The sequence below is a fragment of the Bos javanicus genome, chromosome 19 (genome assembly GCF_032452875.1).
Source record: "Bos javanicus breed banteng chromosome 19, ARS-OSU_banteng_1.0, whole genome shotgun sequence".
In the NCBI taxonomy this organism is placed as follows: Eukaryota; Metazoa; Chordata; class Mammalia; order Artiodactyla; family Bovidae; genus Bos; species Bos javanicus.
This window is the reverse complement of record NC_083886.1, coordinates 57,433,627-57,457,505: the sequence shown is the minus strand read 5'-3', so window position 1 is coordinate 57,457,505 and position 23,879 is coordinate 57,433,627. Positions and strand designations below refer to the sequence as shown.

Sequence of the window (23,879 nt, the reverse complement as noted above, 5' to 3'; positions counted from 1 at the left end):
GGCCGACCCACCCCAGCGCCCCAGGGAGTGGGGACGGGGAGCAGGCTGGGCTATGGACAGGCCTGGCGAGCCACCGCAGTCCCTGTCTCCCCCCGTAGCTGGTGAGCTGCCTGTTCCAGGAAGCAGAGCCTGATGAGTTTGGGGGAGGACGGGGCAAACCCACGCTGGCCGCTCGCTTCCAGAAGTCCCTGGGGGACCTCCTAGCCCAGCTGGGCAGGTGAGAATAGTGCCCCCACACCTGACCCCCGGGAGTTTGAATAGGGGGCCAGTCTGTGCTCACGTGACTCCCCTTTCCACCCACGAGGAGCCATGTCTGCTTCATCCAGTGCCTCAACCCCAATCCAGGAAAGGTGAGCCCTCCCAGAACCTGGCCGCAGAGCCCTCCTGTCCCTGCCCTGCCCTCTCAGCACCCTCGCCACTCCCGTCCCCTGCCCCGTGCTCCCCATGGCTGTGAGCCCCTCGACTCCATGTCTTTGGCTCTGCTGCACTGCCTGGCCACAGCTTCCAGGCCTCTTCGACGTGGATCATGTGGCAGAACAACTGCGCCAGGCAGGCATCCTGGAGGCAGTGTGTACCCGCAGCGCCAACTTCCCCATTCGCCTGCCCTTCCAGGCCTTCCTGGACAGGTAGGGCCCGGGATGGGGGGAAGCAGGCACCTCAGGACCAGGACTCACTAGGCAGGCCCACCTGGAGTGGCTGGAGGACCTGGGGCTCCTTCTGGGGAAGACGGACCCACTTTCCCAGGGACCCTGGGCCGGCTGTCCAGTCCTCCCTTCTTCCACTCTCTGTCTCTCTCCTTCTCTCCCTCCATCTGTGTCTCCTTCCACTATTCGTCACCCCCACGCCTCTTCATGCCTCTGTGCATTTATTCACCTCTCCTCCTCTTAGCAAAACTCTCCTGGGTGTCTGGCACTTAGTAGGTGCTTTCCATAATCATTGTTGAATGACTTACAGACTGAATGGACCCAAGGGGCTCGAGGATCAAATGAGTGTGGGGAGAGGTGCTCATGTGCTTGTTCTGACTTGAGTTATCCATCCCTGGGCAGGTTCCGGGCCCTGGGGACAGAGGAGCAGGGCGAGCTCTCTGACCGGGAAAGGTGTGGCATCATCCTGAACCAGGTGCTGGCGGCTGAGTCACCCCTCTGTCACCTGGGAGCCACCCAGGTGGGTGGTGTGTGTGTGCAGAGAGGCAGGGAGGGCTGGCAAGTGGGAGGAGCATTCTGGGATCCTCTCAGAATCTGGGGGTCCTTCCAGGTGGCGGGGAGACAGAGTGGGCTGGGCGTCCCTGACACCCCAGGAGAACGGGTTGCCTGGAAGGAGGCTGAGGCCTCAGGAGAAGGGCAGGGTGGTCCCTGCCTGCACACCTGGCCTGCCTCCAGCCCACACCTCTGCCCCCAGGTACTGCTGCGGGAGCCGGGCTGGCAGCAGCTGGAGCAGTGCCGGGCCCAGCAGCACGCCCAGGCCCTGCTGACCCTGCACCGAGGCCTCCGTGTCTGCATCTCCCACCAGCGCCTCCGCCTCCTGCTGCGGATGCAGGCTCGTGTGCGTGGGCTCCGGGCCAGGTGTGTGGGGGGCGCTGAGACTGTAGGCCTCCTCAACGTGGCGGGGCAGGCTCTGGGAGACATAGGGCCTCGAGGCAAGTCTGTCTGCCTGCATCCCAAAGGCACTGGACTCTTCTTGCCGACACCCCTGCCCATACCTCTGCTGTCTCTTCTTGAATGCCCCCAGCCACGAGGAGCTCATTACCTGCTGAGGGCACTCAAACCTGCTGTCTTGACTCCTTGACTGGTGTTTTTTGTGTTTTTTTTTGCTGCATTGGGTCTTCATTGCTGCATGTGGGTTTTCTTTAGTTGCAATAAGCAGGGGCTACTCTTCGTTGTGCTGCAACACTTCTCGTGGCCGTGGCTTCTCTTGTTGCGGAGCGCGGGCTCTAGAGTACAAACGCAGGCTTCGGCAGTTGTGGCTCACAGGCTCAGTTGCTCAATGGTATGTGGGATCTTCCTGGACCAGGGAGATCCCTGGATCGTGGGATCTTCCTGGATCCCATATCCCTCACATTGGCAGGCAGATTCTTAACCACTGGACCACCAGGAAAGTCCAACTGTCCTTTTTTCTAGTCCATTCTGCACTCTGCAGCAAGAATACTCTCTCTCTCTTTTTTGGCTGCAGTGGGTCTTAATTGAAGCATGCAGGATCGCTGGTTGTGGCGTGTGGAATCTATTAATAGCTCCCTGACCAGGGATCACACCCAGGTCTCCTGCATTGCACGCAGGCAGATTCTTTACTGTCTGAGCCACCAGGGAAGTCCCTCCAAATCGTTTCATCACCAGCAGGAACTCTGTACCCTGTTCAACAATCATACCCCACTCCTCCTTCCCTCCAGCCCCTGGTAGCTTCCAGGATAATTTCTGCTTCTGTGAATTTGCCTGTTCTAGATATGTCATCTAAGTTGACTCATACAATATCTCCCTTTACATCTGGGTTATTGCACTAAACATATTTTCAGGGTTTGTCCCTTTTGTAACATGTGTCAGAACACTGTATATTTTTTTACACCTGGAAATTGTTCCGTTGTGTAAGTGGACCACAGCCGTTTATCCATGTGTCTGTTGAATGTGCGTGTGGGTTTTTCTGCCTTTGGGTTTATTGCAAATAAGGCTGCTATAAACATGAGCATGCAAGGCACAGTTCAAATCTCTGCTTTCAGTTCTTCGGGGTCTTTACTTTGGAGCAGAATTCCAAGTTATCTGGTAATTCTGTCTTTACCTTTTTGAGGAATTGCCAGATTGTTCTCCATAGTGGCCGCACCGTTTTAGCCTCCGACCAGCAGTGTGTGCAGCTTCCAGTTTCACCACATCCTCGCCGAGACTTGTTATTTTCTGCTGTTTAAATTATTGCCAATCTAGTGGATGTGAAGTGGCATTTCATTGTGGTTTTGATTTGCATGTCTCTAACGACTAGTATGCTGAGCATCTCTTCATGTTCTCCTTGGCCATCTGTATGTCTCTTTGGAGAAACAACTATTCAAGTCCTCTGCTTGATTTTTAATTGGGTGGTTTGTTTCTTATTGAGTTGTAGGCATTCTTTATATACTATGGATACTAAACTCTTATCAAATATTTGATTTACAAGCAGTCTCCTCTCTCTTATTTATTTATTTTTTAGTCTCCTCTCTTGATAGTGTACTTTGATATAAAAAAAAGCTGTAGACTTATTTTTTATTGAAGTATATTGGTTTACAATGTTGCAGGTATATAGCAAAGTAATTCAGTTACAAATATATACATGCCTGTATATCTCTCTATATATTCTTCTTCAGATTCTTTTCCACTATAGGTAATTATAAGATAGCGAATATTATTCTATTCTGTATTCTATATAGATATAGATATATATGTATGTATACATGTGTAACTGAATTACTTTGCTATATACCAGCAATATTGTAAACCAATATATTTCAATAAAAAATAAGATCCTTGTTGTTTATCTATTTCATATATAGTAGTGTGTATAGATTAATTTTTAAATATTCATCATGCTCAGGGCTGCTTCCTTGAGGAGTCTGGTCTTTCTTATATCTGGAAAATTCTCAAAGATATTGTCTCTTCAGGGATCTACTAGACTTCCAGAGATGTAATTTTTTTCATTTTTAGGAGTTCTTCTTGGGGGGAGGGGAAAAAAAGTTCTGTTTCTTAAATAGTAATGTGCCAGACTCTATTCCAAACACACCTCTTAATTCATTTCATCTTCTTGTGGAGCAGACAGTCCACTAATTCTCCTTTTAGAGGTGACGTCAAGGGTGTGGGTTCAATCCCTGGTTGGGGACCTAAGATCCTACAAGCCACGAGCATGTCCAAAAAAACCCCCAAAAACCCAGAGAGGTAAAGACCTTATCCAAGACTGCTGTGACGAAACAGTAGAGGAAGGCGCCTGGGTGGCTGGCTCCAGAGCCTCAGGCCTCAGCCCTGTGTGTACAGCAGCCTCTGCGTTCACTTGCTCTTCTGTCCTGTCCTTTCCCCGTTGCTTGTTAGGCAGCCGGGCGCTTCATTGGGCTCTGGTTTTACACTCATGTCTTGACTCGGAGGATCCGGGTATTGGGTGTGAGCGTGGACTCCTCACCAGCCCCCTTCCCGGCCTCCAGGAAGCGGTACCTCCGGCGGCGGGCAGCTCTGGGGCAGCTGAACACCATCGTGCTGGCGGCCCGGCCCCTGCTCTGGAGACGGCGGAGACCACAGGTGAAGCCCACGGGTGGGGTGCTGCCTGGGGTGTGCTCAGGGGAGAAGCCAAGCCAGCCTTTGCCCGTCCAGCTGGCCGAATGACGACAGTGACCACCTTCCACGCCCAGCCACACGAGGGGCGGGGCCTCGGGGACCACTGCTGCCTGGCCAGAGCAGCCTAGGGCCTCTGGGAGCTCATCACCTTCCTTCATGCCAGGGCCTGACTCTCTCTGCCGGCTGGGGTGCCTCCATCCCCTCCGGGCCCCTTGGGCTGCTCCCTGTCTTGCCCGATGACTCCGATGTGAGGGCCATAAAGCAGCTCGAAGGTCAATGCCTACACGCCAGCTCCCTCTCCTGCCCCTCCCTGCCTGGACTTTGTTCCCCAAGGACCATTTCTTCCCTTCCTCCTGCCCTCTTCCCAGTCCTGGCAGACAGGCAGTGACACCCACAGCACTTCGGCTGGTGAGGGCTCTGGAGGGCAGGGGGCAGACGCCAGCCCCCTGGGGTCCATCCACACCTGTTCCGCTGGTGCCCAGGCCTCCTAGGAGGAGGAGGGGTCAGCTGAACTGCCCAGTCGGCGAGGAACCTCGAGGGAGCTCGGGGTGACACTTCACGGGGACACCACCTCCTCCCTCATCTCCTCCAACAGCTTGGGCGTCGGCACATCTGGCACAGCGTCGGGGCCTTCGAGACGGTGCCAAGCATGGTAGGTGGTCTGGAAGCTGGAGAGTGTCTGCTGGGTCGTGAGCCTGCTGAACCTGGCCTGGCTTGAGGGGGAGCGTGGGGATCCCAAGGGTGCCGAGATGGGTCCTGTCCTCGGGCTCATCCATTGTGCCCCCCAAGAAGAGGCCTGGGTGCCCTTGGTTTCGCTCTGAGGGTTCGGGGGCCTTATTGGAGTGCCCAGGACTAGGATCCTTGGTCTCTGGAGGGGAAGCTTATAGCCCCGGGGGTGAGGATGGCCCCTGGGTCGCTGTGCCCCCTCCCTGAGTTTCTGGTCAATTGCTCCTCTCCACCAGGAGCTGGGGCGCTTGGAGATCCCAGCTGAGCTCTCTGTCATGCTGAAGACAGCGGAAGGTGAGTCGTGATGGGCCTCGTTCTTCCACGACCCCCTCCTCTCCCAGTGGCCGCTCCCTCTGATGCTGTCTCTGGGTGCCCCCAGCTCACTGCCTGGCTCCCTCTGCACTGGAGCCAGGGGCTGATGCTGGGAGGTAGAGGCGACACCAGAGCCAGTCACCTTACCTGGGCGTTTCTGGGCTGCCTCCATGTCATTCCAGGCCGTCAGCACGCCCGGGTCCAGAGCATCACCGAGGCCATGCCCCCGGAAGTTCCCGCCCGGCCCAGCCTGACCCTCCCGCCTGACATCAACCAGTTCCCCTTCTCCAGCTTCATCTCCATCGGCTTTCAGGTGGGCTCCCAGGCCTCAGCTCGCTGGCCGCTGCCCATGTTTCCCCAGACATGAGCCCCCAAACACAGGCAGAAGCTGTGTTTGTCCTTCTTTCTCCAACCCCCTCCTCCATCTCCTGTTGTGGGAATTGTGGATGCAGCCGCGTTGCTCGGAAAATCCGTTGAACCCACATCTCAGTCTATTGTTACTTATCAGTGATGCCACACCTTTGTTACACCTGTGGCATTGCCCTGCCATTGAACGCTGAAGTCATGCCGTTAAAGCGTGTTTAATGACAAGGCAGAGTGTCCAGGCAACAGTGTTGGAAACAAAAGCAAGATTCAAAAGTGCCCAAGCACAGTCCCGATGTTCCAGGCAACAGCCGGGCGGGTGGGGAGATGACGTGTGTACCTTCACACAGGAAGTAAGACTAGGAAGAAAGAGGTGGAAATGTTAACTCTGGTTATATACCTCACAGTGGCAAATTGATGGTGGTTTTTATTCTTCATCCTTTTCCCTGTTTTCTGAGTTTTCCATATGCACGGGCTCTAGTTTTCTAATCAGAAAGAGTAATTGAGGTGTATGTTTTTTAATATTGATTTTTATGTTTTGGCTGTGCTGCGTCTTTGGTGCTGAGAGAGCTTTCCCTGGTTGCGGCGAGCAGGCTTCTCATTGCGGTGGCTTTTCTTGTTACGAAGCAGAGGCTCTAGGGTGCAGGCTTCAGTAGTTGCGGTGCGCGGGCTCAGGAGTTGTGACGCACGGGGTTAGTGGCCCCGTGGCATGTGGGATCTTCCTGGAGCAGGGAACAAACCAGTGCCCCCTACATTGGCAGGTGGCTTCTTAACCACTGGATCACCAGGGAAGCCCAATCAAGGTGTATTTTTAAGGCGATTTTCCTCTCCAGCCCGTCCTCCTCTTGTATGCTCCTTCGGGGCTCCCCCGGGCCTGTGTCTGGCAGGTCAGCACGGGTCAGCCCCTGCTCAGGCACGTGGCACCCGCCTTCCTTGCAGGAGCTCTCCTTGCCCCACCCTGGGCAGCTGCTGACCAAGCCCCTGACCCGGCTGGACGGTGAGAACCCTCAGCATGCCCTGGATATCAACAAGGTGGTGAGTGACCCAGCGGGGAGGGGACAGGGTGGGCCCATGCGGGGGTGCTGGTGGGCACAGGGAGCCCTGCGTGACCTGCCTCCCCTGGCTTGGTGTCCGCAGATGCTGCGGCTGCTGGGGGACGGGTCGCTGGCGCCCTGGCAGGAGCAGACCATGGGCCAGTACCTGGTGCGGCAGGGGCAGCGCCGGCCGGGGCTGCGCGATGAGCTCTTCAGCCAGCTGGTGGCCCAGCTCTGGCGCAACCCCGACGAGCAGCAGAGCCAGCGCGGCTGGGCCCTCATGGCCATCCTGCTCAGTGCCTTCCCGCCGATGCACACCCTGCAGAAGCCACTGCTCAAGTAGGGGGCTCCGTGGGTGGGGGGCCCCGCGGACGGGGTCAGCAGGCCACCCCAGGCTCACAGCGGCCCTGTGCTGCGCCCGCAGGTTTGTCTCCGACCAGGCCCCCAGGGGCATGGCAGCGCTGTGCCAACACAAGCTGCTGGGGGCCCTGGAGCAGATGCAGCTGGCCCCTGGGTCTGCCCGGGCCCACCCACCCACCCAGCTCGAGTGGACGGCCGGATGGAGGCGGGGCCGCATGGCGCTGGACGTGTCCACCTTCAATGGTGAGGCGTGCGTCCTGCTCAGGGCTCCCACGGCAGAGTCTGCCTGGCACCCTCACCCTCCCCAGACCCCCTTCCCACCGCAGCCCTCCCAATGTGATCCTGACCTCCCGATGTGACCTTGACCTCCCTGCCGTCCTGCTGGTGGGACCCCCACGGGACAGCACCCCTTTCCCCGTCAGGGAGGACCCTGCTGTCCCTCTCTCTCACCCCTGCCCCTCGTCCTTGCAGAGGAGTGCTACTCGGCCGAGGTGGAGTCCTGGACCACAGGGGAGCAGTTCGCCGGGTGGATTCTACAGAGCAGGTCTGGGGGCTGGGGATGGGGGAGTCTGGCTGACATTGACCATTGTCCCGTCCACCTCCTGAGTCCTTCTCGCCCTCTCAGCCTGCTGTCCCACCAAGCACCTTCTGCGGCTGCTCCTGCAGGCCAAGGCCTGCTGCCCAAGGGGTGGGGGCGAGGTGTGGGAGTCATCGGGCAGGGTCCAGACAGCAGATTCCAGATGGAGAACGAGTAGGGAGTATTCCTGCTAGATTTGGCCCAGATTCTGATCAAATTGGTAAAATAAATACAGCAGAAAAATACATAAAAACAAAAACAAATACATCAGAGCTAACGCAGAGGTAGAGGGCCTTTTTTTGCAGAAAAGGAACGGAAACCGGGTCCTCTCGCCCCCCTCTGCAAGCGCCTCCCCCCGCTGCACCCCCAGGTCCTTGCCGCTTCCGGATGGTCACCTGCCTGGCTGACCACCCTCTCCTCCCTGCCCCTGTCTCACCCAGAGGCCTGGACCCGCCCCCGCGTGGCTGGTCTGTGTCACTGCACTGCAGGGACTCCTGGAGAGACTTGGCCGGCTGTGACTTTGTGCTGGACTTGATTGGCCAGACCGAGGACCCGGGGGACCCAGCCTGGCATCACAGCTACCCCATCGCCCCCCATGGCCTGTAGGTGCCACCCCCAGCACCTCTGGCTCCTGTCCCTATCCTGTTGTAGGCGACCCCACCGCCACCCTGTCATACCCTGGGGTTCCCTGGTGCTGCCACAGGTCCAGCCCCCAAGCCTCCTCCCATCCCGTGGGGATGACCCCGACCACCCCCCGCCCCTCTCCATGGCAGCTTCTACACCCTGCCTCAGCCTGGGCACCCCACCTCCTTAGCTGGGCCTCCATGGCTGGAGGTGGCCCCACCAACCCCTTAGCTGGGCCCACTGTCTCCTGCAGAGCCGAGAATATCCCCCTGGCCCCCAGCATCCAGGCCCCCTCACTGCCCCCAGGCCCACCTCCGGGTCCAGCCCCAACATTGCCCAGCAGGGGGCTCACAGGTAAGGCGGGGAGTGGGCACACTCGGGTGGGCAGGGCGATGAGAATGGGTTTGCAGGAAGCCCCTGCCCCCAGCAGGTGACACCAATTCTCCGTAGGTGAGTCCCGGACCTCAGGGAGTCTGGATGGCTTCCTGGACCACCTCTTCAAGCCAGTCCTCTCCCCTGGCCTCAGCGTGAGTGTCCTGCACCCCAGCCCAGCCCGGTCCCTCCTGTTCTGGGTCCTTTGCTGCCTCTCCCAGCCCTCCTAGGACTCTAGCTCTGACCTTTTGACCTGTGACTTTTGCCTTCACAGGATCTGGAGCAAGGCAGGGCTCTGAGTGGCCGCATGAAGGGAGGGGGTGCCATGGGGCCCATGCAGCAAGGCAGCTACCCCATGAGTGAGTGCAGGGCTGAGCCCATCCGGGGTCTCCCTGCCCACGGACGGGGGGAGGCGTGGGCCGGGCTTCCCACGCGGCTGGCGTCAGAGCTCCAGCCTGCACCCCGGTGGCCCATGCTCATCTCCTCGCCTGGGGCTGGAGGGAGGCTGTCTGAGGGCCTGGGTGGGCACTGATGTGGGAGGACCCTGTCCCTGCAGTGTACCCAGGGATGGTGCAGATGCCCAGCTACCAGCCAGCCATGATGCCAGCACCCATGCCCATGATGCCAGCCATGGGGCCGGTCCCAGGTAAGACTGGACTGTGGCCGCCCGGTCCCTTCTTCGGGGGGTGGGGGTGTGGCGGACCGGGACTAGAGGAGGGAAGGTCCCGCCTGGAGGGCACAGTGGGCAGGGGGCTGGGAGCTCGGCCATGGCGCTAATCTGCCCTGACTGCCTGCCTGCCCACCATGCCCCCAGCCATGGTGGTACCACCACAGCCACAGCCCGTGCTTCCCAGCTTGGACGCGAGGCAGCTGGCGGCCCAGCAGCAGGACTTCATCAACCAGCAAGCACGGATCCTGGTGAGGAATGGTGGGGCCCACGGATCGCCTTGTGGGTACCAGCCTGCAGGGAGAGGCGAGGCTGGCTCTCATCTGGCGCATCACGCCCCGTCCATCAGGCCCAGCAGATGACCACCCAGGCCATGACCTTGTCCCTGGAGCAGCAGGCAAAGCAACTCCAGAAGCAGAGTCAGGCCCTGGCCCTGGTCCCAGCCCCAGCCCCAGCTGCAGCTCCAGCTCCAGCCACAGCTCCAGCCCCAGCCATGGCCCCGGGCCCAGCCCCTACAGCAGCTTCCCTGACCTCACCTCCTCCAGCCATCACCCACAAGCCCAAGACACCCACCCCCCAGAAGGAGCCAGAGAGTGGCCTGGAGTTGGTAGGTGCCCGCCTGAGGGTGAGGAGCCAAGGCTGGGGAGATGGCAGGGCCTGGGATGGGCAGCTGGTTTCAGGGCTGCAGATGTGGGAGACGTGGGGGGTTGGGGATGGGGCCACAGGGCGATACAGAAAAGATGCTGCCCGGCCTCGGCCCTGCGGGTCCGAGTGGGTGCACTGTGCGAGTGGCAACTTGGCCGGCAAGGCTGCTCCTTCTGTTCCCCTTCCTGCCAGCAGGAGGCCCCGCAGGAGGCTGAGGACAGGCACCCACGGCCCAGGAGCTTCCAACAGAAGCGAGACTATTTCCAGAAGTTGGGTGAGCATCCTTGGGGAGGCAATCAGACACAGACTCAGACACCGCCCCAGCCTGGCCAGGGGATGGGAGGTTGCCCTCTAGTCAGGGTGGCCCATCCAGGAGCCCAATGTCACTCAGTCGTGTGCAACTCTTTGTGACCCCACGGACTGTAGCCTGCCCGGCTTCTCTGTCCATGGGGATTCTCCAGGCAAGGATACTGGAGTGGGTTGCCATGCCCTCTTCCAGGGGATCTTCCCAACCCAGAGATCGAACCCAGGTCTCCTGCATTGCAGGCAGGATTCTCTACCATCTGAGCCACCAGGGAAGCTCAGAGGGGCGGGCCAAGTGGAAGGTAATAGACAGGACCATCTGGGGGGCATTTACAGGGCAGCAGCCGAGCAAGGTGAAGACCATGAAGCCTCCAGCCAAGGTTAAGATCCCCCAGGCAGAGGTGCAGGACGAGGAGCCAGAAGAGGAGGAACAGAGAGCAGGTGGTGAGGAGGCGGGGGGCAGGCTGGGCCTTCGGGGTTCTGCACAGGGTCTCACGTCTTTCCTCTCTTCGTGGGCAGGGCCCTCAGCTCCGCCTCCCCAGGTGGTGAAGAAGCCGCCACTGTCGCAAGGTGCAGCCAGAGCTGCACAGGAGGCCGAGGCTGAGCCAGCCACGGAGGTGGGGCCTGGCGGGGGGCACAGGCCGGCCGGGGGCAAAGCCGTGGTGCGTAGCTCGGACCCTGAGCCCTGGCGGGCAGAGCCCAGCAGGGAGATCCGCAACATCATCCGCATGTACCAGAGCCGCCCTGGCCCGGTGCCTGTGCCCGTGCAGCCGGCGAGGTGCCAGGGGAAGGGGGGAGGGGAGGGGAAGGGGAGAGGAAAGGGGGGAGGGGAGGAGGGGCTAACCGCTCCCCAGAGAGTCACCCTGTGAACTTGTGACCTCTTCCTTCTTTCAGGAAGCCCCCCCAAAGTTTCCTAAAGAAAAACAACCCTAAGGATGAGGCTCTGGCTAAGCTGGGGATCAATGGTGCCTCCTCGCCCCCTCAGGTGAGGTGCCCTCTGGTCCAGAGCGTAGCCGCTCCACTCTGGAATCCTCCTGAGGCTCCCTGGGGTGAACTTGGCCCTGGGTCACAGCCTCTGTGTGTTCCCTGTGTTCCCAGACGCTCCCCAGCCCAGGGAAGGCCCCCCCACCGGCCGTGGCCCCTCGACCCAGGGCCCGACCACGGCTGATGCCGTCCAGCTCCATCAAGGAGAAGCAGGGGCCCCTTCAAGAGCTGTTTGGCCAGAACCCACCCACTGCCCAGAAACCACCCCCTCCGCCCGCACCTCCACTGCCTCCGCCCTGGGAGCCAGCAAGCCCTCCAGCTGAGCCCCGCAGTAAGGAACCCCACATTCCTGCTAGGTGGGCTTTGGAGGGGGCACGGTAGGGGGGATTCCCAAGGACCTATCCAAGCTCACAATGCCAAGGTCAGCGGCTCGGGCTTCTGGACTTTGGAGCCGTAGGCGAGGAGCCCCAGCTTCCGCGTTCCCGTTGGGGGCAGGGCCGGGACACCCCCGGGGCCTGTCTGGCACAGACGGACTGTTACACATAGGGCGTTGGCCCTGGCAAGAATTTAGTGGCCCTGCTGACGTGGTCAGGGAGGGCCCACGCATGTCTGGGACAGCTGGAGGCGGGAGTTGGGACAGCAGGTGGGAGGGAGCGGCAGAGATGAAGCTGGCCGGGCGTGCGGGGCTCTGGGGAGGAGGGTCTTCTCTGCCTGTGCCCCCATCACCCCGTGCCCCCAGGCAGGTCCACACCCGATGCTCTTGGGCCCCTCCATCTGCCAGGCTTGGTGGAGCCCATGGGGGACCAGGGGGTCTCCACCCAGCTGCTCGTGCCCTCAGGCAGCGTGTGCTTCTCCTATGCCAGCGCCCCCTGGAGGCTGTTCCTGCGCAAGGAGGTGGGCACCAGGGTGGGCTTCACCCCAGCTGCTCTGGGTGGGGGGCGGGGCACAGGCTGTGGAGGAGCCAGCCTGGGACCCCGGCGTCGGCTCCCCACTGCCCACCTCCTTGCCTGGTTTCATCTGAGCCCAGGAGGCGAGGTGGGGCGGGAGCCGGGCTGGCGGGGGGACCACCCGCCCACTCTCGGTCTCCCGTGCCCCCATCCAGGTGTTCTACCCCCGGGAGAGCTTCAGCCACCCCTACTGCCTCAGGCTCCTCTGTGAGCAGGTGAGCACCCAGCCCCACCGGGGTATGTGCAGACAGACCACGCTCCCCACCCCTGGCCAGGCTACCACCGTGGGGCGCTGGCGTGTTTCAAGCCCTGCCTGCCTTTATTTATTCCTCACAACATCCTTCAGAATGAGGACCGTTTTTGACTTCTGTGTGTTAGTCTCTTAGTCCTGTCCAATTCTTTGCAACTCCATGGCCCGCCAGGCTCCACTGTCCATGGGATTCTCCAAGGCAAGAACACTGGAGTGGGTTGCCATGCCCTCCTCCGGGGCATCTTCCTGACCCAGAAATCGAACCCAGGTCTCCTGCACTGCAGGCAGATTCTTTACTGTCTGAGCCACCAGGGAAGCCCTTTTTTGACTCATAACGAGGGTTCAAAACGAAGAGCATGCAGCACCCAACACAGGCCAGGCACACAGCAGGTGCTCACCGGCGCCTGCCTGCCGCCCGTGGACGCTCCCAGAGGCTCGTGTTTGCTCCCCCCAGTTCTACAGCACCCCCTCCTCCCACAGGTCTGTTCTTTCAGGGATGCTTAGCTGAAGGAGGAGCAGCAGCTCGACTAGTGCAGGCATCTGGGGGGGCAGGTGGGAGCTCCGGGTGGATGCAGCCCTGAGCTTGGAAGCCCCTGCGTCCCTCAGTGTCGTGCCCATGGGGCCCTGCAGCTTTTCCTCTGTGCGTGGCTGCATCTGGGGCGCGCTGAGCCCTCGGGACCGGATGGTGACTACATGGCTTTGCCCCCAGATCCTGAGGGACACCTTTGCCGAGTCCTGCATCCGCATCTCCCAGGACGAGAGGCGCAAGATGAAAGACCTGCTGGGTAGGGTCCAGGGACCACGGGAGGCTCAGGGAGCTGGAGTGATGCAGGTTGCGCCTGTCCAGAGGGAGGCAGTAAACTCTGGGGTCCCCGCTGTGAAGGAGCCTGGGGACAGGCTGGGGCTCTTCCCACCCGCAGGAGACCTGGAGGTGGGCCTGGACTCACTGGACACGGCTGAGGACGGCGTCAAGAAGCGCATCGTGGTGGCCGCCAGGAACAACTGGGCCAATTACTTCTCCCGCATCTTCCCTGTCTCGGTCAGTGAGGCTGGGTTGGCAGCGGCTGGGTGCCACCTGGATCCCTCGGCAGCAGGATGAGAGCTGGGGCGGGCTGGGTGGACAGTGGCCTGGAGCGGGGAGCCGGGCTGTGACCCACCCGCCTTCCGAGCAGGGCGAGAGCGGCAGCGATGTGCAGCTGCTGGCTGTGTCCCACCGGGGGCTGAGACTGCTCAAGATGACCCAGGGCCCCAGCCTGCACCCCGACCAGCTGAAGACTCTCTGCTCGTACAGGTGAGCGGAGGCCAGGGCTGGGGCAGAGGGCGGGGATGGGCTGGTGAGACGGCCCCCCGGCTCATGCCCTCACCCTGGGTGCAGCTTTGCTGAGGTGCTGGGCGTGGAGTGCCCGGCCAGCTCCACCCTGGAGCTGTCGCTGAAGAGTGAACAGCTGGTGCTGCACACGGCTCGGGCGGGAGCCATCAAGGCCATGGTCGAGCTCTTCCTGAGCGAGCTCAAGAAGGCAAGTGTGGGCTGGCAGGGGGCCTCCACCGCTGCTGCCTGCTGCCCAGTCCACCTTGGCTGGTCTCGGGGCTGTCAGCCACGCTCCTTTGAGCTGCCTGGAGTCGGGGACGCTGGGTGGAGAGTGAGGCCAGCAGGGGAGCAGGGGGGACAGGGAGGAAGGGGTCACAAGCAGGCTGGCCCCTCACCTGCCTGCCCACCTGCAGGACTCTGGCTATGTCATTGCCCTGCGAAGCTACATCACCGATGACCACAGCCTCCTCAGCTTCCAACGTGGGGACCTCATCAAGCTGCTGCCGGTGGCCACCCTGGAGCCAGGTATCTGTGGACCAAGCAGGGTGGCGGGCAGATGAGGCGGCGCCTCCAGTGGGCACGGGGCGGGGGTGGACAGCGCGTGGGTGAGGATCCGTCCTTGGACGTCTCTAGGCTGGCAGTTCGGCTCCACGGGCGGCCGCTCCGGACTCTTCCCTGCTGACATCGTGCAGCCGGCAGCTGCTCCAGACTCATTCTTCTCAATGGAGCAGAGGAGCAGCCAGGGGCACAAGGGTCAGCTGCAGCGCAGAGAGTGGGATAGGGCATCAGAGGTGAGGAAGACGGGAGAAGCCGAGGCAAGGCCTCACTAGGAGCCTAGGAAAGGGCTCCGTGGCCCCCAGGCGGCCGAGGACCACCCCCCTGCCTGGTGGGCAGCGCTTGGCCTGGTGCCGCCCCTCCACCTACTCCCAGTTTCTTGCCCTGTCTCTCCCCAGCAAGACTGTGAGCTCCCCGTGGGCAGGGGTGAGGCTGTCTGCCTCTCGTGTGGCCCTCGTGGTACCTAGTATGGTGGCGCTTGAAAAATGCTCAATAAATGGCTCTTGATCTCCCTGGCTTCTGGTGGTGTGCTCACTGCAGCCGCTCTGCCTGCTCCTCTTGGGGTGGGCGGGGCTGGGGGCTGGGGGCTAGGGCAGGGCCTCGGGACAGGCCAGTGGACCCTCGGGTGGCACCAGGTCTCCTGTGTTTCCAAGTTTCCCACCCACGCCTGGAGCCAGGCGCGCAGTGACAACTTGGCCACCAGCCTGTCCCCCTCTGTGGCCTACGTGGCCCTGCCCACGGACTCCGACTACACCATGCAGGAGTTTGCCCTGCGCTACTTCCGGAAACCCCAGACCCTGTGAGTGCCCTTCCTGCCCCCATCCTGCGCCAGCCCATCCTCAGTCCCCCTGAAGTGGGCCTCCCTGCTTGAAGCCCCCAGGCCAGGGTTATCTGTACCCTCTAGACCCGGCCTGGGATGAGGGGTGGGGAGGGCTGAGCAAGCAGAGGTGTCCTCCCCCGTCCCCCCTCAGGCCGGCCCAGACCGGTGGAGATGCTGAGAAGGCCACGGTCAGCCTGGTGCAGTACAGCAAGGTAAAGGGGACAGTGCGGGGGAGCCAGGCCCGCAGACCTGCCTGCTGGCCCTGCCCCGCCAGCCCCAGACCTACAGCCCAGCCTCTTTGGCTGCAGGCTCCCATCCAGGAATCGCTCATCAGCTTCAGTGATGAGGACACGAACAGGCAAGCTGTGGAGAGCTTCCAGGGTGAGTGGCCACAGCCTCTTGGGTCCCTGTGCCTGCGACCTAGGAGTCCAGTTGCCTTCTTGAGTTTGCCTTCTCAGGGAGGCGCACTGGTGGCTCCTGTGCCACGTGGCCCTCCCCACTTCTACTCATGCTCAAGGGGTTGTGGCTTGTACGGGGTCTGTGTGGGAAGGCAGTGGTGGGCCCAGCTCACTATGCGCTCTGTGTAGCCCTGGGGCCCACAGCATCTCTGAACCCTGTCTCACTGGTAAGGCTGGGACTGCCACTCCGCTTGGCTCCCATGCATCTTGACAGCAAGGCACGAGATGGCCCCACGTAGCGATGGCACCAGCCAGGGCCAGGGCCAGGGCCCCGTCCCAGCTCACCATGCATCTTGTTCTGCCCACAGCTCTGATGCAGTTTATGGGGGACCAGTCCAAGCCACGGGGCAAGAACGAGCTGGATCTCCTCTATGGGCTGCTGAAGGTGAGCATGGGCTGAATGTGCCAGAAGCTGCAGAGGAGACAGTGAGCCCTGGGGGCCCCTCTCGACCTTCCTGCTGGGGCTCCAGGGCATCCCCTCTCCTTGCTCATCATCATCCTCTTTACGTGTTCAAATCATCCGGTAATGTTCATTGAGCAGCTGTTACACGCTGGGCCCAGGACAACTGGGCCAAGTTGGTGAAGCCCCCACAGAGCTTACCACCTAAAGAGATGGTCGTAAACCCTGATGCCGCGCGCCTAGGGCCAAGAGTCCCGTGGAGAGAGAGAGCAGGGGCGGGGCTGCTGTGGTGCAGCAGACTTGGTGACAAGGTGACCCTGGAGCAGAGGCCTGAAGGAGTGAGGGGGTGAGGCCTGCGTGCCTCGGGGCAACGCGTGTGGGGGGCGGGGAGGGGAGAGGAGGAGCCTGGCGCCAGCCAGTGAGGGGGAGTGGAGGGTGAGGACCGGGAAGGGCGGTGGGTCCAGGGCACGGAGGCCTTGCCGTTTGTCAGGAGGTCTGAGTTTTCAAGACTGGGGAAAGCACTGGAGAATTTGAAAGACTGACGTGGCTTACAATTCTTGGGTTTGCTCTGGCTATTGTCTGTGATTCTGGGAGTTTAAGGGCAAGGGAAGGGTTACTGCCATGATCCTAGGTTAGACGTGGTGCTGGCTCAGGCCCAGAGGCAGCAGGAAGGGTTTGCTATGAAATGCACGTGGTGTGTGAGAGAGAGGCCAAGGATGACACCAAAGCTTTGGCCAGGGCACTGGCTGGTCTCCCACTACGATGCCTGGTGAGGGAGCAGGGCTGGCCTGTGGCGGAATCTGCTGAAGTCTGAAGTTCCAGTCTTCAAGTGGAGGGTCTGGGCTTCAGGGGAGACGTCTGGGCTGGAGGCAGAGGCTCAAGGGCACTGCAGCCTCTAGAGGTCCCGGTGGTGAGGGGAGTCAGCTGAGACGACTGGGACAGAGGGACCAGAGAAAGAGGACAGGACCCAGCTCGGCCTGGAAGCGGGTGAAGTTGGTGACCTGGCGAATGGCCAGTGGTGCAGATGCTGTTGAGTCGAATGAGACCAAGCCCGAGAGAGGACCATGGCTGTCACCCCGACCTGCCCCCCTACCATGGCCATTAGTAGGATCTCTCTGACCTCAGATTCCACGCCATCCCACCCCCACCGCCCTGCCCCTCCTGTCCCCACAGCTCTGCCAGGAGAAGGAGGATCTCAGGGATGAGGTTTACTGCCAGGCCATCAAGCAGGTCACAGGACACCCCCGGCCGTGAGTGGGGGACGGGGGTGGGGGGGCAGGGGGGGGCCTCTCAGGGAAAGCAGAGCACTGCGGCCTGGCCAGCCTGAAGCCCAGGCTCTCTGCCCTGCAGGAAACTCTGCACGAGAGGCTGGCGCTTCCTCAGCCTCCTCACGGGCTGCGTCCCCCCGTCGAACACGCTGATGCCCTACGTGACCAAGTTTCTGCAGGACTGGGGTCCTCACCAAGGTGCCGGCAGGGAGGGGATTCCGGGCTGGGGTCTTGGCTGCTCAGGGAGGGGCTGGGAGACGCTCACAGCCCGGCCTGGCTCCTCTCTGCAGAGCTGGCCCAGAGCAGCCAAGAGCACCTGCAGCGCACAGTCAAGTATGGGGGGCGCCGGCGGCTGCCCTCCCCAGGCGAGATGCAGGCCTTCCTGGTACTGGGGGTGCGGGCTGGGCAGCGTTCCAGGACTCCCTGTGGGTGGCAGGAGCTGGGGCCTCTTTCCATGGGTGGACTGACCCTGCGCTTGCCCTGGCAGAAAGGACAGGTAGTCCACCTGGTCCTAATTCACTTGCCTGGGGGTGTGGATTACAAGACCAATATCTGCACTTTCACGGTGAGTGCAGGGCCACAGCCGGGGGCGGGGGGGGGGGGGCAGGGGAGACACGGGAAGCCTGGGAACCCCCCCACCCCCGAAGTCCCATTCCTTCCCTGGCACCCCCATCTCTGTCCACATGTCTAGGTGGCAGCAGAGGTGCTGGAGGAGTTGTGCAGGCAGATGGGCATCACGGACCGCCAGGAAGTGCAGGAGTTTGCCCTCTTCCTCATCAAAGGGGACGGTGAGCCACCTGGCCTGGGGAGGATTCCCCTGCTGTGGCCTTGAGGGAGGCAGTTCCCACGCTTGGGGCTGGCCGGGCCGTGGGCGGGGCTGGCCCTGGTAAGCCTGTTCAGGTTGTGAACTCCTGGTGCAGGTGAGCTGGTGCGGCCCCTGTGGCCCCAGGAGTACCTTAACAGCGTGCTGGGGGGTCCGGATATGAGCCTGCACAGCCGGCGGCTCGGCTGGGAGACCCGGCTGCACTTTGACAATCCCACCTACATCAGCACCCACTACGGCCAGGTCAGCCTTGCACGGTAGTGCCAGCCTCAGCTGCCTGGGCAGGGGCCCTCCAAGACTCCCTGCCCTCAAAGGAGAAGGGAGGGTGGCAGCAGTGGGCTTGAGGCTCAGGAGCCACCCCCTTGCTGCCCCCGCCCCGCTCAGGTGCTGCGGGACTACCTTCAGGGAAAGCTGGGGCTCAGCCCCCAGGAAGACGCCCGACTTGCCAGACTGGCTGCCTTGCAGCAGCTCAGCAGGAGCACGGAGGAGCCCCCCTCAGAGTGAGCGTGAACGCAGCCACCATGCCTCCTGTCACCCCCTTACCCCCTCCTCCAAAGTCGAGGCCACTGGTGCCCTTCATGGCCCTAACCCAGCGGGCTATGTACACCTGTCCCCCATCCTACCCCACACTCCTCCAGGGCAGGGCCCACACCTCATCCACGTGTCTGGATCCCTGGTCTCACCCACGGGAGCCACTAGTTCATTGATTTAGCACCAGCTGTTTGCCCAGCCTCGCCTGACCAGGCTGTGTCCTAGGCAAGACCTCTTGGCTTACGTGCCAAGGCAGCAGCAGTGGCAGCAGCAATGGCAGATGAACGTGGCCACTGTGAAGAGCCTGATGGGCCGGGAACTGAGGCAGCTACAAGGATGCAGCCCCCAGGAAGCGCAGATCAGCTTCATCAGTGGGTCTGGGGCAGGGGGACGGCCAGGGAGGGGGACGGGGGCGCCCAGGAAGGAGGGCCAAGGGTAGAGGAGCTAAGCAGCTTCTCCACCAGCCCTGCTCTCCATCTGCAGAGGCTGTGAGCGAGCTGCCCCTCTTCGGGTACACGGTTTACCTGGTGCTACGAGTGAGCAATCCGGCCCTGCCCAGCCCCGGCCTCCTGGGGCTGAACCGCCAGCACCTCGTCCTCATGGACCCCGGCTCCCAGGTGGGCCGGGCTTCTGCCCGTCTGCTGGCCTGGGCACCCTCGGGGCACTGATCTCCCACCCCCGACACTGACCCCACCCCCCAGGAACTGTGTTGCTCCATCGCCCTGAGAGACCTGCAGCGGCTCCACCTGCTGAGCCCACTGGAGGCAGAGGGCTCCCCTGGCCTGGAACTCAACTACGGCTCAGCCGACAACCCCCAGACCATCTGGTTTGAGCTTCCGCAGGTGGGTGGACTCTGCGCGCCCTGAGAAGGTGGCGAGTGCCTCACCCAGGCCCGGTGTGCCCAGCTGCCTGGGCCCAGGCTGCTACCCAGGGCTCTGGCATGGCAGAGCTGGGGACAAAGGCGGGGGCTGGCGGGGGAGCCCTGCCTTCATGTGCCACGCCCGCACAGGCCCAGGAGCTGAAGCACACCATCACCTTCCTGCTGGACGGCAACCCTCCTTCCAGTTAGTGGCCGCGCTACACCCAAGGCGGGGGCAGAGACGGAGACAGGACCCCTCCCCGGCCCACGTCTCACCTCGACAATCTCCTCTGGGTGCGGTCAGGCCAGTCTGGTTTGGACTTCAGTGCTTGGCTGTCCTGGAATCCACTGTAGCACGGCCCACAGTGGGGCTGCTACAGGGACTTCAACTGGGGAAGTGCTGCGAGCCTCATTCTGGGGTGGGCCTGCAGTGGGGACTGCGGGAACTCGGCTTGGGTGTCGGGGGGTCACCCAGCCTCGGGGAGATGTCCACTGGGGCATCTGGGGCCTGGCCCCACATCAGCACATGCCCAGACCTGGGAGGAGCGGCTGCTGAAGAAATAAAACTCCCAAGAGAACAGGGCTGTGCGCGTGCGTGTCAGAACCAACCGGACACTTTATTCTCCTGTAAATGCTGACGTCCCGCCCAGCCTTCCTGACCAGGAGCTGAGCTGGGGCAGAGCGGGCTGCTGCCCCTCTTGGCATGAGCTCTGCCCCTGGGCTGGGCTGCAGGCGGCATCTGGAGGGGAGAGGGCGGGGTGGGGTGGACCAAGGGCAGCTCCTCGAGTCAGCTTGACGGCCTTGGCCTGCTGGGCCTCGCCCTGAGTTTACAGTGTTTTAAGAGGGGGAGGGACCGTTTTCTTCTGCTCCTCTGGCAGCCACCACACCATATGCCCCTTTCTCACCTGGGGATCTGGCCCAGAAAACTCAACCGCGAGGGCCAGGAAGGCAGGCAGGCGAGGAGAAAGAGGGCCTCAGGCTTTGCGAGCAAAAACTAAGGTGGGCTGACCTCGCTGTGGGAGGCGTCTAGGCCCATTTCCAAAGTGAGGTGGGGCTGGAGGCGGGGAGAGCCTAGGAGCAGGCCGCCCGCCCTCCCTGGTCCTGAGCGAGGCCGGGCGGGCCATGCTGGAGTCTGGGGGGCAGGCAGGAATGCGGGCCCCATCGGTCATCTCTGCGGGCCACACAGGCCGTGCCAGTCGGCTTCACTCTCACACCGGGCTCGGCCGTGGAACAACTGCTTGATGACGTCCTGCGCCTCTTCCTTCACTAGATTCGGGGGGGAGGGGGCATGAGGGCCAGTCCCCTCCCGGCGGAGCCCCCACAAGTCCCTCCCAGCTGGTGCCACTCACACTCACCGCTTCTTCCCGGACAGGGGTTCTGGGTCAGTGAGTGTGAGAGGTGGCGGGCGAAGGCTTTAAACAGTTCCTGGAGAGAGAGTGTAGGGAGGAGCCAGGAGCTCCCACGCCAGGACCCAGAGCAAGGCAGACCCTGGAGGGGGCCGCGGGCTTCCGCCTTGTCTTGTCCTGGGCTCATGCTTCCCCCACGCCGTCTGCACCCCAGTGCCCCAGGCTCAGGGGAGAACAGGGCCCAACCACCTACCATACCTTGGATGCAAACTTGCCCTCCTTGTAGAAGGGGGTCAGACACTTGACCACCACGTTCGCAGCCTCCTTCAGGGAGATGCTGGGTGCCAAGAGCTGGCAGGAGCCTTGGGGGATTGAGGGGCGCTGGTCGCTGGCTGAGACGCTGCCCTTCGCCTCAGCTAGGATGGAGGCCTTGGCTGAGGGACGTGGCCTCTTCTGAGCCTGGCTCCCTGGGCTCTCCTGGGCAGGGCCACAGCAGAGGGTCACTCTGGGGTCCCCTGTTCTGGGCCCCTCCCTTCCTTCTAGAAGATGGGGCCTCCAAGCCCGCTGGCTCCCTCTGGCCCGGCCCATCTGCCCTGGGGTGTGGACAGCGGAGACTGTCTCAGAAACCCCCCAAGCAGGCTCCAGCATGGCAGCCTCGTGCCTCTCGGTACCTGCTGGGGTCTGGGCCGCTTGCCTCTCTGTGCCTCCTCTGTGGGGCTGGGCTGGCCTTCGGGGGGCCTCTGATCTCTGAGCGGGCAGGCACTGGCCAGAGGGGGAGCAGGCGTCAGGGTCCAGTCGCCTCCTCCCCCTCAGCCCGGGCAGCCCCGCAAAGCCCGTGGCAGGAACCAGCCCCACTGCAGAGGCCCAGGGAGCCAAAGGGACGCCAGGACTGCCCACGCACTCACCTCGGCCCCTCCTCAGCACACTCCTTGGTCTCAGGGCGGGCAGCCAAATGCCCCACGGCTCCATCCTCCTGCCCTGAGCCCTTCTCCAGGAACGTCAGGGGTCCCCGCGCCCCATCACGGGAGGGGCTGGTACCATCTGCCCCCGGGGCTGCAGTGAGTGGGGGCGGGCTCTTGGTCCTTCGGCAGAAGAAGCGGGCGATGTTCTGAGAGTCCTTGAGTGCCGCGGCGGCCAGGAGCTGCTGCTTCTTATTGACCCGGGCCTTGGCGGTGGGGCTGCCCCGGGCAGGGCCTCTCTCCTCCTCAGGGGAGGGCCCCCGACAAACAGCACCGCTCCTGGGGGCCTCTCCTTGGGGCCCAGAGAGGGACTTGGCGCGCTCCGCACCCTGGCAGTCACAGGGCTGGCTAGGGGCCCCCCGCTCGCCGCCCTGCTTAGGCCGGGGCTCTTGCTCCGGGACCCACGTCTTCTCCATCAGCTCTGTGGCCGTCTGGAACAGGCAGGAGCCTTTGGGGAAACCAGCTCCCACCCGCTTGGGCTTGAGCTGCGAGGAGGAAAGAGGCCGCTGACCACAGGCCCCTTCAGCACTCGCTGGCGGGTCCGGGTGTGGCCGCGGGGGCCGGGGAAGGCAAGGCTGGGCGGGCGGAGGCTTGGGGGTCAGGCTGGTGAGAGGTGCTGGGGGGGCTCCAGGGCAGGGGAGAGCGAGGGTCAGGGCTGTGATGCCAGGAGGAGCAAGGACTGTGCCGACACGAAGGGCGAGGGGCCAGGGCGCCGGTGGCTTGGTGGACGCACCGAGTACACCTGGGAGGCGGGCAGGATGTCATGCTCGGTGGGCTCCGGGGGCTCGGCCTGGGCGCTGCAGCTGCTGGCGCCGCCGCCCACACGGTACAGCTGCCCATCCTTCGAGGCTCTGTGGATCTCAGCCACCTGGGGCGGGGAGGGAGGGGGGAACGCCCTGGCTGGCACCCGCTAGCTCCAGGCTTTCCATGAGTGGCTTCTGTGGCTCACGCTTGCAGGCAACTGGACACTGAACAAGTTCTAGTCCCCACAGGGCTGGCTAGAAATCCTTGCAGCCAGGGAAGGAGGGAAGTCGGGCTTCTCTCCACCTAAGTGGCCCCCTGGATGGGGAGCTGCCCTGCCCACCCCTGCCCGGCGCCTACCTTCTTCAGCACGCTGGCCTTGTACAGGTTGGCCACCTTGGCATTTCGGAATGTCTCGTGTTCCAGCTCCACTGCCTTGGCCTGGAGGTCAAGTCTGAGGGCAGCAATGAGATTAAGGTGTCAGGCCTGAGGTCAGCCCTGTGAGATTCCCCCAGGGAACCCTGGAGATGGCTTCAGGGCCTGGTGGGAATGGCCTTGGGCACAGGGATTCCAGCCTGGACTGTCTGGCCCCTGTGGCTTACTGTCCTTCGGTAGTTCCTGGCACCCTGTCACGGCCAAGTCTGCCCCCCGGTGGGGCTGTGTGAAGACCCACACCCCCTTGGGAAGAAGATGAGTCACAATTTGGGAAGAGGTGCTCAAATAAACCGGGCTTCCTAGGTGGCTCAGTGGTAAAGAACCCGCCTGCCAATGCAGGAGACACAGGGTTCGATCCCTGGGTCGGGAAGATCCCCTGGAGGAGGAAATGGCACCCCACTCCAGTATTCTTGCCTGGAGAATCCCATGGACAGAGGAGCCCGGTGGGCTGCAGTCCATGGGGCCGCAGAGAGTCGGACACTACTAGGGACAGAGCACGCACGCCCAAACAAGCCAGGGGGCTGACGACGCTCACCCGTCAGTGGAACCTGCGGCCTGGCGGTTACTGCTCAGCGCCTCCTCCAGGAGCCCCAGGCAGTGCTCACGGGCCTGCATCGGGGCAGGAAGGTGGTCACACAGGTCCCAGGTTGGGGGAGGAGCCTGGGGGCAGGTGTGAGGAGCTGCCCACCTCTTACCTTCACAGTGAGCCTGGGGATCTTCCTACTGGCAGCCTCTCTCAGGGGACAGTCCTCATCTGCGGGGGGGAGAGGCAAGTCCTTCCACCCTACTTCCTGCTCTCTGGTGTCCCTGACCCTCCAACGAGGCATCCTCCCCCCACACCCTGGGACCACCCCAGGGGACGTTTCTGTACTGACCTGGGGGTACGAATTCTTCTGTCTTGGGGTCTTTGCCCTGGAAGATGACATGAAGTCCTGTG

The 23,879-nt window shown here is 62.3% G+C and overlaps 2 protein-coding genes across 3 annotated transcripts in view; one reads left to right on the top strand and one right to left on the bottom strand.

The window, feature by feature from the left end:
* Positions 1-20,041, top strand: part of MYO15B (myosin XVB) — a 29,892-nt gene extending 9,851 nt beyond the window's left edge. The window contains 47 exon segments of the mRNA XM_061389889.1: positions 99-217; positions 305-350; positions 502-626; positions 1,047-1,164; positions 1,399-1,562; positions 4,145-4,238; positions 4,870-4,926; positions 5,237-5,294; positions 5,495-5,625; positions 6,615-6,710; positions 6,813-7,048; positions 7,134-7,312; positions 7,541-7,613; positions 8,087-8,248; positions 8,524-8,624; positions 8,721-8,797; positions 8,917-9,001; positions 9,199-9,288; positions 9,457-9,560; positions 9,659-9,919; positions 9,922-10,228; positions 10,594-11,035; positions 11,152-11,242; positions 11,356-11,572; positions 11,981-12,135; positions 12,344-12,403; positions 13,148-13,223; positions 13,359-13,477; positions 13,611-13,729; positions 13,814-13,955; positions 14,161-14,272; positions 14,381-14,538; positions 14,956-15,101; positions 15,274-15,334; positions 15,431-15,503; positions 15,889-15,965; positions 17,154-17,230; positions 17,331-17,446; positions 17,539-17,633; positions 17,736-17,813; positions 17,940-18,036; positions 18,169-18,314; positions 18,456-18,571; positions 18,828-18,973; positions 19,086-19,219; positions 19,304-19,444; positions 19,612-20,041. Of these exon segments, the coding sequence (XP_061245873.1) occupies positions 99-217; positions 305-350; positions 502-626; positions 1,047-1,164; positions 1,399-1,562; positions 4,145-4,238; positions 4,870-4,926; positions 5,237-5,294; positions 5,495-5,625; positions 6,615-6,710; positions 6,813-7,048; positions 7,134-7,312; positions 7,541-7,613; positions 8,087-8,248; positions 8,524-8,624; positions 8,721-8,797; positions 8,917-9,001; positions 9,199-9,288; positions 9,457-9,560; positions 9,659-9,919; positions 9,922-10,228; positions 10,594-11,035; positions 11,152-11,242; positions 11,356-11,572; positions 11,981-12,135; positions 12,344-12,403; positions 13,148-13,223; positions 13,359-13,477; positions 13,611-13,729; positions 13,814-13,955; positions 14,161-14,272; positions 14,381-14,538; positions 14,956-15,101; positions 15,274-15,334; positions 15,431-15,503; positions 15,889-15,965; positions 17,154-17,230; positions 17,331-17,446; positions 17,539-17,633; positions 17,736-17,813; positions 17,940-18,036; positions 18,169-18,314; positions 18,456-18,571; positions 18,828-18,973; positions 19,086-19,219; positions 19,304-19,444; positions 19,612-19,671 (5,937 nt within the window). The 3' untranslated portion in view covers positions 19,672-20,041.
* Positions 20,042-20,046: 5 nt separating this feature from the next.
* RECQL5 (RecQ like helicase 5) overlaps positions 20,047-23,879 on the bottom strand; it is a 30,219-nt gene continuing 26,386 nt past the window's right edge. For both annotated transcript variants that reach the window (XM_061392819.1, XM_061392820.1), the window contains 10 exons: positions 23,818-23,854; positions 23,638-23,696; positions 23,478-23,551; positions 22,868-22,961; positions 22,500-22,634; positions 21,713-22,251; positions 21,479-21,569; positions 21,066-21,284; positions 20,817-20,886; positions 20,047-20,727 (listed from right to left, as the gene is read on the bottom strand). In XM_061392819.1, the coding sequence (XP_061248803.1) occupies positions 20,627-20,727; positions 20,817-20,886; positions 21,066-21,284; positions 21,479-21,569; positions 21,713-22,251; positions 22,500-22,634; positions 22,868-22,961; positions 23,478-23,551; positions 23,638-23,696; positions 23,818-23,854 (1,419 nt within the window). In that variant the 3' untranslated portion in view covers positions 20,047-20,626. The remainder of the gene's footprint in view (positions 20,728-20,816; positions 20,887-21,065; positions 21,285-21,478; positions 21,570-21,712; positions 22,252-22,499; positions 22,635-22,867; positions 22,962-23,477; positions 23,552-23,637; positions 23,697-23,817; positions 23,855-23,879) is intronic.